The sequence below is a fragment of the Populus trichocarpa genome, chromosome 14 (genome assembly GCF_000002775.5).
Source record: "Populus trichocarpa isolate Nisqually-1 chromosome 14, P.trichocarpa_v4.1, whole genome shotgun sequence".
In the NCBI taxonomy this organism is placed as follows: Eukaryota; Viridiplantae; Streptophyta; class Magnoliopsida; order Malpighiales; family Salicaceae; genus Populus; species Populus trichocarpa.
The window spans coordinates 7,757,753-7,776,799 of NC_037298.2; the positions used below are offsets into that span (position 1 = coordinate 7,757,753).

The 19,047-nt window shown below is 30.6% G+C and overlaps 2 protein-coding genes across 5 annotated transcripts; one reads left to right on the plus strand and one right to left on the minus strand.

The window, feature by feature from the left end:
* Positions 1–3,508: 3,508 nt before the first annotated feature.
* LOC7495193 (uncharacterized) lies at positions 3,509–6,740 on the plus strand. 2 transcript variants are annotated; one of them, XM_002320233.4, is made up of 7 exons: positions 3,512–3,892; positions 4,059–4,158; positions 4,424–4,519; positions 4,662–4,714; positions 5,663–5,711; positions 6,148–6,195; positions 6,437–6,740. In XM_002320233.4, the coding sequence occupies exons 1-7, from the start codon at positions 3,651–3,653 to the stop codon at positions 6,518–6,520; spliced, it is 672 nt and encodes a 223-aa protein (XP_002320269.2). In that variant the 5' UTR covers positions 3,512–3,650; the 3' UTR covers positions 6,521–6,740. The 2 variants fall into 2 exon arrangements, with proteins under 2 accessions (XP_024440902.1, XP_002320269.2); XM_024585134.2 differs by lacking the exon at positions 6,148–6,195 and having other exon boundaries at positions 3,509–3,892.
* A 908-nt stretch (positions 6,741–7,648) lies between these two features.
* LOC7455402 (probable protein phosphatase 2C 49) lies at positions 7,649–10,375 on the minus strand. Of its 3 annotated transcripts, none has more exons than XM_002320918.4 (4): positions 10,045–10,372; positions 9,401–9,601; positions 9,076–9,311; positions 7,649–8,559 (listed from the first exon to the last, which is right to left on the minus strand). In XM_002320918.4, the coding sequence occupies exons 1-4, from the start codon at positions 10,222–10,224 to the stop codon at positions 7,983–7,985; spliced, it is 1,194 nt and encodes a 397-aa protein (XP_002320954.1). In that variant the 5' UTR covers positions 10,225–10,372; the 3' UTR covers positions 7,649–7,982. The 3 variants fall into 3 exon arrangements, with proteins under 3 accessions (XP_002320954.1, XP_024440901.1, XP_024440900.1); XM_024585133.2 differs by having other exon boundaries at positions 9,401–9,637; positions 10,045–10,193; XM_024585132.2 differs by lacking the exon at positions 9,401–9,601 and having other exon boundaries at positions 10,045–10,375.
* Positions 10,376–19,047: the final 8,672 nt, after the last annotated feature.

The following is a 19,047-nucleotide window of genomic DNA, read 5'->3' on the forward strand; positions in this document are numbered from 1 at the left end:
TTTATTATGACAATATGGTAACCAAAATAAAATTTGTCAAAATATTAAAGTCAACTGTTCCTGAGAATTCTCAAATTCTTCTTCTAAAATGGGATCACATAATTAAGTCATGATTTACCTTTTTTTTTTTAATGAGTAGAATATACCTCTTTCGTATATATTAATTTGAAGATATATACTCCATCACATATATGTTAAACAAATATAGTTTTATATATATATATATATATATATATATATATACACACACATCAGATCGATGAATTAGTTCTACGAAAGTCAAAGCTATCCTATTCATGCATGTCGAGCGAAAAGGACTCCATATAATCCATCCATTGATCCATTTGTAATTCCACTGCAAGTTTTGTGGATCTGATAATTGAAACCAATGCACAGTACATGCAAGTTGTGAAAGCCAGACAAGAAAAAAAAAGTTATTGTGAAATATTTATGACTAAAGTTAAAAGTAAATATGAAGTACACATTCCATGTCTATATTTAATTAATTAATTTAATTTAGTTAAAAATAAAATATTCTTAAAAAAAACTAAATTTAATTAAGAACAATCAAAATCAATATTGAAGAATACTATAAGAAGCAAATAAAAAAACATTAACACGGTACAATCTCCAATTAAATAAATGTTGAAAGATAAAATCTAAAAATATGAGGTAACAAAATATCATGAAATGAGCATTGGATTCTTATATCTAATCAATTAATTTAATTAAATTAAAAAACAAAATATCTTTTTAAAAAGTTAAATTTAAAAAAAAAAGGATCCAAAACAGCCCATGTTATTTTCAAAAACAATGAAAATCCTATAAAAAACAAATATAAAAGTTAGCTGAGCTTAATCTTCAATTTAATAAATGTTGAAGGGAGAAACTAAAACAAACATGAGCTTAAAAAAAGAATAAGAACAATTAGGCAAATTCGGGCAAACCTCCTACACCCATGTTAATCTTTAAAACTCGCAACTTCTGAAATCCTAAACCCGAGCTTAATTAAAAAGCTTAATTTCTAACTAATTTAATGTTAAATGATTAAATAAAAAAATTAATTTTTTTAAAAAATACCAAATAGAAAAAAAATAGCAATCAAAATAATAAAGATCAAATTTGATAGGAAAAAAACTTAAAGATGATGAAACTGCAAAAAAAAAAAATGTTTTAAAAATTATCTCAAATAAAACAAATAGCAATCAAAAGAATAAGAATTAAATTTAAAAGATGAAAAAATTAAATAAGGATGAAATTGAGAAAGAATTCCAAGTTTATAAATTATTCTAAATAAGATAAATAGTAATAAAAAGAACAAAAACTAAATATGAAAGAATAACAAATTAAAAGGTTGCTTTGAAATTTTAAAGGGACATGCATAGAAATCAAGGAGAGAGAATTGAATAGAAAATGAAAAAAAAATCGTCAAAGCCAAACCAAACAAGCACACATGCCGTCTCATCACATAGAAAACACTGAAATGTTTCAAACGCAGCCATAGAAAGCAATGTTTGGTCACTGGACATCCCTGCACATACTATCCAAAAAGCATGGGGCCGCCCACATGTTGAAACCCGTAATGCACGTGTCATCAACTTTTTTTAAATAATATTTATATTTTTTAAATTAAAAAACTATTCTTTAACAAACCTAAAAATAACAAAAAATAAACTAACAACAATACCAAGATGCCCAAAAAAATATTTATTTCTCATTAATATAATAATAATATAGTAGTGCTTAATAAATTATTGTGAAAAAATCATATGATAGCTGGTTCAAGCCTTGAAGTAGCCAAGTTTTAGTCCGGGTTCTAAAACAATCCGTATACCATGAGTTCTTTGACTTATTTGCCTAAACTGGAGTTGTAGATTGGGAGTTACAATGAATGCAAGTATGCTATATAAAAATATTATACTTGTAAATTCTAGATAATTGAAAGCTTGATAATCTTTTAAGTCCTCTAAGTTGAATGGAGAGTGTTAGATGACTTCACATGTTATATAGCCTTAAAATAGCATATTATCATTTAATACTAATGAGAATTATTTTTCAAAAATTGACTCATTATTACGTAATTTAATACTAAATTTTATAAAGACTAATTAATTTTATTTTTTATAAAAAGATAAAATTAAAAAAAAAAGATCAAAATGAAAAAAAGTATCAAATATAGGTGACATGTTATAAGTTTTGCAAAAAATACACTTTGGTTCTTAAACTTTAAAAATCACTCAAATTATACAATTTTAGTATCTTAATATTTTTTCAATTCAATTTTGATACAAAAATTTATTTTTGTTATTTTTTTGTCACTGGTTGAGACTTGAGAGATGAGAGAGAAAGGTTACTGGATTCTAGCGGTAGAAAGAGAAAAGTGTAGTTGACACCGATTTAGACCACCAAAACAGATGATATTTTTGTCAAATGGTTCCATTTTAATGAAGAGGGGAGTTCGTATTAGATGTTTTTTTACTTTTAAAGTTCGTGAAAAAACATATTTGGACTCGGGTTGATTTTTGGATTTTGGTTGATTTCGATTTTTGTGGAGGTTTTTTGTGTTTTTTTAGGCCATAAATAAATTTATCACGATTCCAACGGTGTTTTATGTGTTTTTGGGTCAAAATTGGTTAAAAAACAGTTTTTTGGATAAAAAACTTAAGCCCTGATTTTCCAACCACCACAATAGTTGTAATCTAGACAAATCAAACAACATGTCATCTGATTTTTTCAAAAAAATTAGGGCAAACATCATCTACCCTAACAAAATTATCCAGGGGGGCTAGTCTGGCTTGTCAGGCCAAGCAACACCTGGCCCATGCTTCATTTTTTTTCAAAGTTTTTTTCTAATTATATTTTTAAATTAATGATTTTTTATAGTTTTTTTCTCTATTTTTTAATTTATATTTAAATTAGTATCTTTTTTTTCTTTCATTTTGCTTGGAGAATCTTTTTTAAATAATAATTATTTTTTTAGTTATACATTTAAATTTGAAGAGTTTTTCTAATTCATTTATATTTTTTTTAATTTTTTTTTATAGATGAACTTAATTTTTGAAAATAAAAAAAATATTTTTCAGATAATATTTCTAATATGTGCAGCCTTGTATTATTTTTTTCTCCTTTTATTTTATTTTATTAATTTAATTTGTGTCTCTATTTCTATTATCATTTTCTTAAATAAAAAATTATTTTAATAAATAAATTTAGCAAACACATTCGGTTAAATATCTTGATCTACATGTGTCTCTCAATTTTTCAAATTTTATTTTTAGATATCATTAATAATTATTTATTTATTTATTTACACATAATTCTCAATATATTTAATTACATATATGCATATATTTTTTTATTTGAATTTAAATTTTTTAAATTATAAAAACATATTAAAAAACTTACATATATAATTTATTTTTTTGAAAAATAAAAATATCATACTGGCGGCTGAGTTGGCCGATCTAAACAATGTTGTAACGGGCACGTGAGAGTAACGATAGTTGCAAAAATATTTTATGTTGGGAGAAGAAAAATCTAACAAAAACTATGTGGTGTTTCAGGCTGGCAAGTCCCCTTCTTCTGTTCTCCAGTCTCTGTAATAATAAAAACAACAATAGCAATTTCTTTAAGTATACCTGTTATTGACCATGGCTGCTGCTGCTGCTGCTTCAATGACTGTTGCGCATTGGTCAACCCCAACTTCCCTCCACTTCTCAACTGCTAAGAACAGGAACGCAGCAGTCTTATTAAACTCCTTACGCACTTGCAAAATCACAGCATCATCGTCTATCAGTAAAGTCCAATATGGATATGGATACTCGAAGAGAAGCTCAATTCTTACTGGTTTCAAGCCCTTTTCTTCTCCAGTCATGGAGTTTCAGGATTGCACGTAAGATACCAATAGTATTTTGCTTTGCTTTTAACTAATTGTTTCCAATTTGTTGGGCTGTGAAATTGGAGGAATACTAGGTAATTGGAGTTTGTTGTGATTGAATATGGGTCTTCAATGATCATTGTTTGTGTGATTTTAACCAAATTATGGGTTTTAAATGCAGGGTTAAGATGGAAATTGATGTGCCTGTTGGGTTGGCTTATAAGCTTTATTCAGATCGTGAATCAATTCCTCGTTGGATGCCCTTCATTTCATCTGTACAGGTGTGCAACAATTTTGATGTTTTTCTTCTTTTGATTTATCTAACGCCTAGGTAGGTTAAATAAGCACTACTGTTTTAATGTTAGCTCATGACTGGTTTTATCTGTGACTTTAGTTTTTCAATTTGAAGGGGGGCTATAAAATATGGTGCATTCATGATTTCATTTTACATTATAATGATCAAGAAAAAATCTCAACTTGTTTTAACATATTATAGCTATAAATGTCTGCGTTTAGGTTAAGTTGAAGTTTGGTTCTATTTAATAGGTACTCAAAGACAAGCCTGACCTATCACGGTGGTCACTGAAGTATAAAGCACTTGGTCAGGAACTTGAATATTCTTGGCTTGCTAGAAATATGCAGGTAATGATCCTTTGTGTTGTATGGAAACATTTTCACTAATCGTTAATGGATGCATAATGCTTTCGCTACATGATCAGAGGTGAAATCAGTGCCTCCTTGCTATGTTCCCATTCATTTTTATTCTGTGTTCAACTTGTTGCAGCCAACCCCCAATCAGAAAATTCATTGGAGATCTCTGGAAGGTCTTCCTAACAGGTAACTGGAAAAGGCAGGTAGCAAATTGTGCAGGATTAACCACATAATCTCAAGAATAGAGGATGCACCTTTTAGCCTTTGCATGATTGGTTAATGAGAATATGAGATTTCCTTTGCTAAATTCATAGTCCAAGATGTCCTAGACTGTATTCCACAGAAATATACTAACATCACAAGATTATGGAAATTTTCTTGCCTATTGTATTTGCTGCCTATGGTTAGAGAAATCTTGTTGACACACTCACATGACTTGAAATTAAATAACTTGCAGTAAATAGCTAATTATCACGTGTATGTGTGTGACTGTAAATTTCATCATGTGATAAAAATTAATTTCGGATTATAGTATTGGATGAAAACAATATATAGAATTTTCTCTGGCACCATTAATCTTCTTAAGTGCCTGGAAGATGCTCAGTAATGCTGAAGCAAACACATTTTTTCAGGCTTGCTATTAAGAAATTTCCCCTGAATATACTAGATAGAGGGGATGGTGAACAAGGTATGAGCATAGATGCATAGATCTAGTTCATTAATGTTGGTTCATGATATCAATTTGCTTCCACAATTACTTGCTTAAGTTTTTTTGTTTTTTTTTTATTTTGGTGGGAATTTTCTTGTATTTCTCTTTCAATTCTCATTGCTACGTGTTGATGAGTTTTAGTGTTAAACCTGGTGCTGTTAGCTAACACCAATTTGAGTGAGATTTTCATGAATGTAGATGGGAAGCATATTTCATCTGCATTAACTAATGAAGTTTCAAATTGCTTGCAATAAATGTGTATGGTTGTTGACATTGTTGAGCTGATCCATGCCCATATAACTTAAGCATGCAATGAAAGAGTTGTCATGTGGTATTGCATTTGAGTGCCTTGCAGAATGTAATATCATTTCATTTTTCCTTAACATAATAGCAGAATGTTAATTAACTTTTTTCTTACATTGCAGAGGCTCTGTTCGATTTTTTCCTAAAGGTTCTTCATCATGTCTGGTAGAAGTGAGCTTCTATATACAACATTCAGTTTGATCTTCATGGTTACAGCATTTGTGTTTTTCAATTAGTTAGCTATTATAATCACAGTTCATCACCCTAAGTTTAGTGGATTAATTAGATTCTTATTAACAGATCAACTAAATATTCTGTCAAGATTGTCATTTCTGCATGCCTTCACCAACTTGCCAAAATAGTCTTATCTTATGTAATTTTATTTTTTAAATAGAACCATAAACTTGGAAAGAAAAATAATGTACAAATTCTCTAATTCAAATCTCTGACACTGTGTGTGTTCTCAGGCTTGTGATAGGAATGTGTGGCACTATAACAAGGAAAAGAAATGTGGCACTATAACAAGGAAAAGATAATGATGTATCATTTTTCTTACAATCAAAACTTAGCTCAGACCTTTGTAATTATATATTTTTTTCCTTTTCAGCTAACTGTTTCATATGAAGTTCCCCGAATTTTGGCTCCTCTAGCAACAGTAAGCATTCGTACTTCCATTTAGATGCTATTTTATTACTTTGAAAGGAGCACTACATGCTTAGCCTGCTCAAGTAAAAAATGAACAGTAATGTGCATTTAAGTGGTGTGTGCAGTTGCCGTGTCCAAGCTGCTTGTTTTCAACAGAGAAGAAGATATAAATTGTCTTGTATAAGAATATGTCCTTGCACTTGCAATACAGTGAATGATGAGTCCATTTTACTTTATTGTCACTTTTTCAGGCACTCCAGCCTTTGCTTGAGAGCTTACTCAGAGGGGGTTTGGAAAGATTTGCAACACTTGCGAAAAGCACTTTGGCAGACTGAATTCCATGCTTCAAATGGGGTAGCTGGAACTCATGTCTAATGATCATCAACAATTTTCTTAGTTGGAATATTTACAGAATCAATATGATTATCTTTCACTGGCAGCATTGTTCCCCGTAGAAGAAGGGAGAAGTTTTCTTATTAATTTGCCATTGATTGTACTCAGCACCCTTACTTTGGATTGTTGATCAATTCCAAAAATAATGAAAAGTTCATGATATATGCTTGAGTTTTCCTTTGGTTGGCAACACTCACGAATTTAAAAAAGAGTAGCTTAATTAAATAACACCTTTTGCTTCATACTCCCTTCTCACCCATGTTTCTGAACTACTAGATTTACCATTCGAATGTGTCAGGATAAGAGAAAATAGAACTGGTTGTCCCATTATTTACTCTGTTAACTTCAGAAAACAGGGTTAGTACACCTGCCTCAGGTTTCCATGTATGGGATCATGGCAAGATGGCTAACTTGAGACTAACCTGAAAAGAACTTTCCATCAGATGCTTCTGTTGATTTTGGTAGTAACAATAAAATACGGAATATTTTACCAGAGAGTTCCCAAGTTTAGTTGTTCTTCCTTGTTTCTTGTGCAACTGTTTTCTCCATTAGAGCCCCTTATATTTCTTTGAACTGAAATTCCCAAATTCTGAGCGGAGGTTTTTGGATCAGGTCTTCATGCTCACCGGAACTGGTAGCCTTGCCTGCTTATGAACCACTTCTATTTTGATTTAGCTAATCGGCTATGGGAAAGATTTATTGATGTGAATATAATCAACAGTGATTAAATACACCCCAATAGCCACATATTTAGTAATTCCTGAACTTTTTCTTAATTTAATAATTTCTAAAATAATTTAATATTAAATGATAAAATTGAAAGAAAAATTAAATAAAAAAATTGAATTGTTGAAGGGATAATGGACAGTGTTAATGTTTTGTTAATTGATGTTTTGATAATAACAACTTATACTAGGCAAGTTGGCATATTGAAATTCGAATGTATCTTGAATTAAATATGCTTGTCATTTGATGAATTAAGAGATTCGTAAGACGTGAAACATGCAATTAACGCCTCATTCTAAAATACAAAAAAAAGTTTTAATATGGTAGATGAAAAGGACAGAATATAAACAATAACAAGAGATTTTTTATTCGAACTGTACAGATACATATCAAGATTAAAAATAGAATATATTAAATTAGCAGCGGAACGAGGCTGCGACGCCAAAACAATACATCCATGATGAACGTGCTTTAATAAAACATACATACATCTGAATCGATCTTTACACCGCCAGCACCCACCCATCACTGTTATGTACATTAACCAATGCTCAATGCTTGCTGTTTGAAAACAGTCATCTGCAAAAATGCGAGCTGCTTTTTCTATCTCCAGACTGAAGCAGCCAGAAACAGTTTATTAACACAACAATGGAAATTAGAAAATTATTCTCTTTACATTCAGCGGTTGGCACTGCCCTCCAACAAGTTCCTCAAGCTACATAATGCCTCTGTAGAGAGGCTAAAGCACCTCTGTTTCCGTTGCCTAGGTGTAGGCGGTGATGGCTCCTGATAATCAGTAGAAGAGAAGCACACAATTATTACAGTGAGATTGTCAAATGTGTTTCGGCGTAAGGCCTCCATAACAAGGTCCCTGGCACACTGCTCAGGGTCATCATGTCGCCGCAGCCCATGGCGGACAAGGCTGACTGCATGCTGGCTTGACATAACATCCCAAATCCCATCACAACCAATTATGAGAAATTCATCCTCCTCTGTTAGAACAAACTTCCGGAACTCTGGCTCAGCAATGAGAGGTGAAGGAGAGCCCCGGGGGAGTTTCATGTCCCAGTCACCAAGGGCTCGTGAAACTGACAGAACACCATTGAGATATCCATCATCAATATACCCACCCAATTCTTCAACCCGCCTTCGCTCTGATGGATAAATAGGCCTATGGTCTTGAGACATGTCTATTGCCTCTCCTTTACGACAGAGAACTGCTCGGCAATCACCAGCATTTGCAACCATTAATAGCCTGGAACATGAAATCATGATCAGGATGCCAGTGAAAAAACAAAAATAAATCCAAGGAAATACTACAAAACTATCAGCTTGGAGCACCCAAAAAAACTGGTACTTTAAAGTTCCTCCTAACTTTTCCAAAGTCAACTAGAGCTATGCACTGAAAAAATGATGTAGGAAGGCTGGCATTGAACCTTCTGAAACATTGACGGCAACATGCAATATGGAGCTAGCGTATGTAAACATCAGAAGTTAACTCAAATATTTGCTGGTTCAAGTAAGAAAGAGAAAACATCATGTGCAAGTAAAAAAACAAGACCACCTTAGTTAGCATATCTTAGAAGACTACATGTGAAGACTGATATATAGAATACTGGATTTCATAAAACATTTATTGCAGATAAACTAAATGGTGATTGACCAACATCACAACCACTCATATACCTAAAAACAAAGCTTTGACAAGGTAAAACGTGGACTGGAATCCATATACATGGCTATATTTCCATGTTTAAGAGCAAGAATATACCTTCCAAATACAAAAGCAGTAAGAGCGGTTGTCCCAGAAGAAGTGTTCACACTGCAGTCATCTGCCAAAGCCAAGTCAGCCAGATGAAATGCTTTTCGTAGGGAGTTCTCAACCTCCTCCAAGAAGATATTGTCAACCTCAGATGTCTGAGGGAAATTTGCATCTTCAAAAAAGATTCTCATTGCATTTTTTCTGATATAAGCTGCTGCTTCAGGTCCTCCATGACCATCAAAAACCTACAAATAAATTCAATCTCAATCAATTATGAATTCCTTAAACTTATCAAAATATTATAGTTACAACCATAAGTTTCAACAACAATCACCCCATAGAAAGCACTGGGCTTGGGAAACTTGAAGACTGGGCCCAGTTGCACAGATAGATCATCTATGCGTATATGCTCGTCTTCCATGTATCTTCGAGGCCCAATGTCGGCAAAGCTACCAGAACGGATACTAGGCACAAACTGCAGGACGGCAGACTCAATAGCTTCTGCATCTGAAATTTTTTTCGAAGATATAATATCCTACAAAAGGAGATGGTTTAATATTAAGTTTTCCACCTACAGCAGCACAACTAATAAAAAATCTAGGAATCATTCATTATTGACGAAATCTATTATTTACATCAAATTCATAATTAAAAATACTATACAGTATGCTAGTAATTAACAGCATGATCAAGACAATTTATTGGAAAAAACCCAGAAGTGAATTTCTATTTTATTCATATTTTCGCTACAAATAAATAAATTAATAAAAAAAAGGCTAAAATTCCCATTCAGATTCAGCTTGTCTGTCAATAAACAAAACAAAACCCGATCTGAGCAACCTGTCATGAAAGAACAATAACAAAGCAATTCAACACCTAACAAGTTACGAATTCTCAAATTTTAACTTAGTAATATTCAGGATTCTCTAATAAAACAAAACCTAGCAAAAAAAGGGGACGATCATGAAGAAAACTGACCAATTGGTCGGCGGGGACAGAATCCGAGATGCGAACTTGACTTAGCCTTCTGGGGGAAGGCGAAACAGTAACAACATCTTCAATTTCATGAACAGCAGCGGCAGTAGGGCTGTTACCTTTAGCAGCAAAATATTGAACATCCAACACCGGCACGCTTACTACCTCTGCTTCAACTACCATCTTTCATTCACCGAAAAAACAATCAATTTTCAGACTTCAAATTCCCTACTCTTTGGCTAGTAATAATGGTTTTTAATTTTGGTTTTTCTGAGTGATCAAAATTTTGAACCAATTTGGCTTGAACTAGTATATAAATTGGAGTCAGGAGTTTTTATTCTTAAGAGACCGACGACCGGTGGCTACAGGTAAATGGAAATTCGGTAATGGGACACGTGTGAGTTTTCGAGCCATGGGTTCTAAGAGACCGTTGTTTTCACACGCCACTTCGTTAGCTTCATTGACACGTGACTTTTTTGGTTGACGCGTGCCATGACTTTTGGTACATCTTGAAGGCCGTTTCGTGTACAGTGACTAAAAATCGTTCTTCTATCATGTAATGAGTTGTCTGTCCCCGTTGACTTTATTTTTTGCTGAGCTGGCCCCGGGTTGGGGGTGTTGATGGGATTTGGAGAGTGTTGGGAGGTCATTTGTGGGAAAGAAAGATTATGTTTCCTAAAATTTTCAATAGTATTACCTCGTCGTTCCTACATAAAAATTGTAAAATTAAGAAAATGCAATTCATCTAAGTAAGCGGTAAGTGTTTGGAATTAAGGGTTGGTTTTTCTTGCGATTTTAGATTTGAGATTTATGGTTGATAATATGATTATTATTTGAGGTTTATATAACTGTTAACTTCAGGGCTCATAGAATTAGTCGAGGTACGCGCAAGCTGGTCCGGACACCCATGTTAATAAAAAAATTACAATTAATCATGCCATTAGATTTTCAAAATTACACAATAGTCCCTTTGCATAACAGAACAATAATGTTTTGATGACTAAATTGTCATTTTGTATTTTTTAGCTATAAAAATTTCGATGATTAGTCATCGCTGTTTTAAAACTATTGATCTCCTTTTCTCAAATCTAGGTGGGTGAGTGTTACTGTTTTTTAAATTATTATTTTTTTGAAAATATATTAGAATAATATTTTTTATTTTAAAAAAATTATTTTTAATATCAAGACATCAAAATAATTTTTAAAATTTTTAAAATAATTTTAAATAAAAAAATAAATTTTTAAAAAACATAATTTCAAACACATTCTAAACACCACATATAATTGGATGTATAAAAATTATTTATTTAAGAAAAGGCAATTTTAGCTAAGATTCCTTCATAGAGAAGAAAAAAAAAAAAGAAATCTACCCTTACACATAAATACTTTTGGGTGTGTGGTATACTTTCCTTGCTTTTGTTATGGATGCTGGCTTTCATAGGGCGTTTAGCATTCAAGCCAAAATGCTGTTTGTATAAAAATTTAAATTATTTTATTTAAAATTAATTTTTTAATATTTTTAAATTACTTTAACATGATAATATCAAAAATAAATTAAAAAAAATAAAAAATATATATTATTTAATATATTTTTAAATAAAAAATAAACTTTAAAAAACAACTATTAGAAACCAAGCACCTAATACATGAAGGGACTATATTATCTCCTCATTGCACACCTAGTAGGCTTTCGTTACTTTTGTCTTTTTCCTAGGTTTTTTTTTTTCAATTCAATAATGAGTTAAATAATAGAAGTTGGGCTATAGGCATGAAACTAAGAGTGTGTTTGGCAGTATGGTTGCGGATGCTTTTTAAATAACTTTTCGTGCCAAAATGTATGTCAATGATGTTTTTTCATTTTTTAAAAATCATTTTTGAAATCAACACATCAAAACAATACAAAACATACAAACCATATTAAATTTTAGTAAAAAAAAATTAAAATTTTTTGAGAACGCAGCAGCAGCCGCGTTCCCAAACATTCTCTAAATCGTTGATTTTTACATACATGGAGGAGTAATCTTAAAGTTTTTGAGTGTAAGTTGGTGGTGTCACATACTCTTAAATAAAATTTCCATAAAAAGCTTGTCGGAAACTTTTTATAATGCATGGCATCTGCTTGTTGTTGCCAATTTTTTTACATGTGGAATCATGCAGGTGAGCGTTTTGGAAGCTAGTAGATTGATGTTATAAAATTTTAAATTATTAGTACTGAAATGAAACAAATGTGCAAGCTACAGGGGTAGAATATATTTTACCCTTAGAGTACTCGCGTAGAATGCGCAAGAAACCTAAGAGGAAAGGAAATATTTGCCGATGGACAAGGGTGCCCCTGGTACGACGATGTGAGTGTGTCATGCTTATCAATTCAGATTTCCGACACGCGGCTGTAGTTCACATCTTCTTGGAGAGAACATGGGGACACGTATTATACTTTTGGACGGTTAAGATGCATCTGGACTCTTCTCATGGTTGCTAAACTTTATGTGACCCCTTCTTTGCATAAATAATTCCAGTTGTTATTTTTGCTTATTTTAGCACCAAAAACTTTAAGTTTTTTCAGAATACTATAAATATAAAAAATATTAGCACAGTAGCACAATTTATATTTGTCAAATCCTATCTAATTCCTAACCCTAACTAAGCCTAAACCTAACTAACCACCAACTCATAATAATAAAAATATAAATTAACATTAATTTAAACTCTAAACACTAACTCTAATTTAAACACTAAACACTAATAATAATCCACAACTCTGACCCTAACTAATCCTTAATCCCATACCTTTAACCATAAAACTAACCCTAATCTAAACTCATCTAATCCATACATCAAAATTTAATTACTAACCATATAACTCTAAAAATAAAATGTCAAGTCTCTTGTCGATATGAAATTATAAATTGCTGATATCATTTAGATTATTCTTCCTTTCTTATAAAATTAAACATTGTATAAAAACTATATCTTATAAAAAAATTACAATTTTTGTTAAATTATAATTAACAAAATAAAAGCCTGTCAATTGGGTTAATTCTCCTCTTACTTTTTTGTTTTCAAATTTGATGTGAAATTGAAAGCTACCTGAACCGGTAACAAATGTTGTTGTTAGCATCCGGGTTCGTGCCCTAGCAGTCCTGACAGGGAATTCTTTGCCTCTGCACCCTAGGTTCGAACTTTAGTGTGAACGTCTGTCATTCCCGCGGTATTTTATCTGTCTACTGGGCTTGCAGGGTGTTCAGTGTATCCGGAGATTAGTCGTGGTGCACGTAAACTGGCCCGAACACCCCGGGTTATAAAAAAAAAATGTTGTTGTTAACTTCTTTTTTTCTTCTTCTTCTTCTTTTCTTAAGTCTTATGGCTATGCTTTTGCAAAACAGAAAAAAGAAAATATAATTCTTTCCTTGACCAACAAAAGAACTAGTTCAATCCCCTCCAATGATCATCAAATAATTGTAAATTTGATATTAATATTCGTAAAATCATGCCATTAACTAGCTCATCTCGCAATCAATCCAATTTAGTTAACATCCGCTAATTGATTCACATGTGTCTTAACATTCCCAAACTTGCCCACAAAACAACCAATAATTTGTGCACTTATTGAGATGTTGACCAATTATTTGAGCCTGTGCAGAGCAGGCATGGCAATAGTACCCTTTTATTTTATTATTTTATAAAGACAAAGGTGCCATTTTAAGAATGGAGAAGTGTGTAGAATGAAATCCTCGTCGTTAGGTAAGAAAGAAATAGCCTGCTTTGCACGGCATGCTTAGATTAATTTAATAGGCAGCAAATAAAGAAATACATACAAGTAATGTTGGGGAGTTTAATAATGTTTGTTTTTTAAAATATTTTTTTATTAAAAATATATTAAATAATAATTTTATTATTAGAAATTATTTTTAATATTAACACATCAAAACAATTTAAAAATATAAAAAAATAATTTTTCTATAAATATCATTTGAAATGCAATTCCAAAGATCACGTTACTCCACCTCTTCTCATCCATACATTAGATTAATAAATAAATAAATAAATATATTGACAAAATCTTGTACAATTCACACATCATCTTACACACATTACTGTATTTTATCGAGAGGTGTTATGTTCATGATATTATCTCTGAATGAAGTGATAATATTAGATTTGGCTCTCTTTAAATTATGAATAACATAATCTATCATGTTAATTAATCACTTACTAACTTGTTGAAACGAGGTCCTAATAATATATTTTAAAATTAATTATCTGAATTTATGTAACATGATAAATCTGTTACTCCTAATGTGAAAGAGGAGCAGATAATATTAGTATACCGAACAATTTATGATGGAGTAAGTATTAAAGGCTCAAGTTTGGATAAAATTATCTATCTAGAAGGTAGTTTAGTAATAAGAGTTTGATATCAAGAAATTTGTTATTCATGTGGTTGCTAATATGATAGTCACCAGAAGCTTACATAGTCATTAATTCCAGGACCCGTAAACTTAGTCAAGATATACGTAAGTTAGTCCAAACATCCGAAATTAATAAAATAAAATAAAAAATATTAAAGGCAAGAACGATCGCCAAAGTCAACTCCACTGTTTTATTCTTCATCTCCAAGGGGACCCCTTGCAGCCATGGTACAATAATTGTCTAACAAATTATTTATCTTTTTCAATTATTTTTTTTATAGTGAAGATATTTTTCAAAACAACTTTGAGCTAATCAAGCTGTGGTTGAAATTACCGTAGAGATCACTTTTTAATTTTTTTGATTTAAAATATATTAAAATAATATTTTTTATTTAAAAATTTATAATTGATATGAATATACTAAAATGACTCAAAAGCATTAAAAAATTAATTTGAAATAAAAAAATTTAAAACTTCTTAAAACCACAGTTGAACCATAAAAATAAATACTAAAGATTATAAGGACGTATCTTTTATATTAGCATGGTATATTTAAAGAAATTAAAAATTCTCTGAATAATGATTCTAAAAGTTGAACTAAAAAAAATAAGAAAAAGAGATATTTTCCATTGTTTGCAATCTGATGCGAAGCAGACGATGAAGTGGGTTTATGAGGGAAGGAAAGGAAATAAAATTCTACTGGACTATGAGGCCTACTTGATCTAAATTATTGTGTTGTGTTGGGCTTTAGTAGTAGTGTAGGCTATTCAAGAGAAGCCCAATACACTCCCAAGGTTAGAGAGGGCGTCGGTTTTTACTTTTTAATGGTCTTGAATGTAGTTCTTAAAATATAAGTTTAAATATTTTTTATTTAAAAATATATTAAAATAATATATTTTTTATTTTTTAAAATTATTTTTGATATCAATGTATCAAAACGATCTAAAGATAAAATAAAATTTAATTTTTTTAAAATTACTTTTAAAGTATGAATTATTTATGATATCATGATGATGTACGAGATTATCACAGCTATTTTAAATTTACTTGTGCATGAAATATAATTGAATATTTTGAAAATGGCATGTTACACCTTGTTTTTGTTGAATAAGAACATGGTATTCAACAAGCCTGCCCCAAGCCGTCAAAATTTGCATGCTCATGAAGAAAAATGTCACGATGAAAAATTATTTAGTTTAAGAAAGAATCATATATTATAATAAATTCAATGACTTTAGGTGAGGAGTGTCATCTTTTTTTAAAGAGTTCAATTCAAAGTCCAGGGATGGGGCTATCAAGGTGGTGTTTGTCGTATACATTAAAACTGTTTTTTATTTATAGATAAATTAAAATAATAAATATTTTTATTTTTTAAAATTTATTTTGGATGTCAACATATAAAAATGATTTAAAATATAAAAAAAATTAAATTAAATTCGATTTTTTTTATTTTTTTTAAAACACGGTTATACCAACGCCACATAAATTAGCCTTCTTGACTTTCAAAGTGACAATGATGGCTTCAACTACGGCCGTGAGAGCATTTCCAATGGAGAAGCTAAATGGATAGTCAAAAATAAAAAACTAATATTTTAATTTTTCTTTGCTTGTTTTTCATACTCCAAGAGGAAAGTCAAATAAAAAGCTAAAATGTCTTTTCTTTCCCACAAAAGTTATTCCTACATATCTCTCAAAAGAGCCAAAACTAACAAAGTGGGGCCAACAAAAAAATAAACCAATTAAATCTAGCCATGTGAAAAAAAAAACATTAAAATCATTAAAAAAAACACTTATTTATTCCACTCTAATAGAATTGGCTTTTCAAATGGCTTTTTTCCATTGGAACATGCATGATAAAAAAAGCTATATTTATACTATTTAAAATGCTATTTTAAAGGGAGATGCTCTGAGCACCCCTCTTATTTGCTTGAGTAAATTACAAGTCAGTCCCTCTACTTTTGATAAATAGATTAATTAATACCTGTGATATGATTATTTCACTCGTCGACTCTTTATTATTTATTTGATGAATTGAGTCTCCTTACTCTGTATTTCATATGCAAAGAGGATCCTCCATTCAAGAGTTCGTTTAATATTTGGTTTCCTCGCTGGATCTCATGTGGGGCTTACATCCATATTTAGAGGCGTTAAAAAAACTGATTTATCTATAATATTTATATTATTTCACTTTATTTAACCCATCCAATTTATATAATATAAATATTGAAGATTATAGTGTGTTCAGAAACCTAGGAAATAGAAATTATAAGTTGAATGGTGAGTCAAAATTTTTAAAATTCAGTCAATCTGATCCAATCCTTTTATCCTGTTTTTTTTTATCTTTATATTTTATGGTTTATGGATTGAATATTTTTTAATTTATTTATAAATATTCTAGCTTCTAGGTTCTTATTAATGAACTTCCTATTAGATTTCTTTAACATAAAAAAAAATATTTATCTAGAAAGGAGAGAGAGATGACTTGAATTTAATGGTGGTATAAAGTATACAAATTAGACCTAGCATTAGAGGTTTCATTGCATCTGCATCTCATGTTGTATGTTACTCTTTGAAACCTGTGTAAATTAGTAATATAAGCTTAACATATGCATATCTGTAATATTCACAAAAAAATTAGATCAGCCTGTTATATTTAACCTGCTCGGTTTCAAAAAAATTAAATAAATCAGGTTTATAATTTTTAAAATATTAAAATTTAAGTTAAATACAACTATAGATTGAAACTCGATCTAACTATATTTATGAATATCTCTATCGATATTGATTCAAATTTAACTTATTTTTTATTTTTAAAAGTAAAAAAGGTTGAAAAAATCGAGATTCGGCATCAAATTATTTTGAAAAACATGGAAAATTTAAAATTTTAAAGCCCGAAGAAGTTCCCAATAATGCCCCCATCAAATAAAATAAAATAAAAGTATTTTTATCCATCGAACTAAGGGGAAAAAATAAAATGATTAAAAACTAATCTGATAACTAATTTTTGTTGTCTTTTTAATATTCTTGAAATGTTTTAAAAAATGAATATCATTTTCGAAAACATTTTTGCTTCTGGAAATTGAAGATCATGTCAAATCAGACTTAAATTATCGCTAACGATGTCCTGGATTGTAAATGAAAGACAAAGTAGAAGGATTGGATTTATCAAAATAGTAATAAGAAGACTCGGTTGATCACATCAACGTAAATGTATTTTACAGTGTTCTTCGAAGCTGCCAGGGAGTTAAGTTTATAATCTTTATCCAATTCCACGTGGCTTTTTACAGTGTTCTTCGAAGTTGCCAAGGAGTGAGGTTTTTAATCTTTATCCAATTCCACGTGGCTTTTTACAGTGTTCTTCGAAGTTGCCAAGGAGTGAGGTTTTTAATCTTTATCCAATTCCACGTGGCTTTTTACAGTGTTCTTCGAAGTTGCCAAGGAGTGAGGTTTTTAATCTTTATCCAATTCCACGTGGCTTTTTACAGTGTTCTTCGAAGTTGCCAAGGAGTTAAGTTTTTAATCTTTATCCAATTCCACGTGGCTTAGGTGGACAGAATAATGTATTTTATTTTATTTTTTCCATTAAATAAGAATACGAAGGGTTTGATTTTCCAAGGCTAGAATATTGTTTTTTAAAGTATTTTTAAATAAAAATATATTAAAATAATAATTTTTAAAAATTATTTTTAATATTAATAAAATGATAAAAAATGATAAAAATATTTTTTTAAAAAAAATTCAAAATTTTAAATACATTGATTAAAACAAAATTCTAAACAATCTCCAAGTATAGCATACATTAAAAAAAAAAAGACCATACCTAACCACACCTACCTCCCTGGGACCCTCGAAACATGTTGCCCTGGCTGGGACCATTTTGAGCCTCCTCTCGTGGTTGCAGTCCCCGAGAATACGCAGGGAATCAAACCACGTCATCAAGGCGGGGAGAGTTGATTCATCACAGATAATATTGGATTAAGAGAAGCGGTGCTTATTTAATAGTAAGATAGTTGTTGTTTTTTATATAGTATTTTTTTATTTAAAATATATTAAAATAATATTTTTTTATTTTTAAAAGTTTATTTTTAATATTAATATCAATATATTAAAATAATTTAAAAACAATAATAAAAAATTAATTTAAAGTAAAGAAAAAATAAAAAAAAATTAACTTTTTTTAAAATATTTTTAAAATGTGAAAACAAACAATCCCGTAAAATAATTTGATTAAGGATTCATGATACTTAATTTAAAATCAATTTAATTTCAATATAGGTACCTTGAAATCCCAAAGGCGAAGGCATAATATGGCTCCATTAAATAAAGAAATATATAATTAATTTAAAATCAACCGGATATCCAATTATTTTTTTAATAAAATAACTAATATATTATTGGTAGCAGAAGGGGGCCATTATCGGATGGGAAGGGCCGAAGGGAGAGATAACTTTAGACTCCATGGAATGGGATCAAGCAAGCTCGGGGAGCGTTCAAAAATGGTGGCGTGTGAATGAATGAAAAGGTCAGTGAGCGCAGATCGGAATCCAAGATCACGTGGGAGGATTTATACCTTGTCCTCCATCACAACTTTTATAAC

Excerpts from the sequence above, each read along its gene's own strand:
- LOC7495193 (XM_002320233.4), top strand. The coding sequence starts at position 3,651 with ATGGCTGCTGCTGCTGCTGCTTCAATGACTGTTGCGCATTGGTCAACC. Across the intron at positions 3,893-4,058 it reads ATGGAGTTTCAGGATTGCAC|GGTTAAGATGGAAATTGATG; the intron begins GTAAGATACCAA and ends TTTTAAATGCAG. Across the intron at positions 4,715-5,662 it reads CTGGAAGGTCTTCCTAACAG|AGGCTCTGTTCGATTTTTTC; the intron begins GTAACTGGAAAA and ends CTTACATTGCAG.
- LOC7455402 (XM_002320918.4), bottom strand. The coding sequence starts at position 10,224 with ATGGTAGTTGAAGCAGAGGTAGTAAGCGTGCCGGTGTTGGATGTTCAA. Across the intron at positions 9,602-10,044 it reads CTGTCCCCGCCGACCAATTG|GATATTATATCTTCGAAAAA; the intron begins GTCAGTTTTCTT and ends CTCCTTTTGTAG. Across the intron at positions 8,560-9,075 it reads ACTGCTTTTGTATTTGGAAG|GCTATTAATGGTTGCAAATG; the intron begins GTATATTCTTGC and ends TTCATGTTCCAG.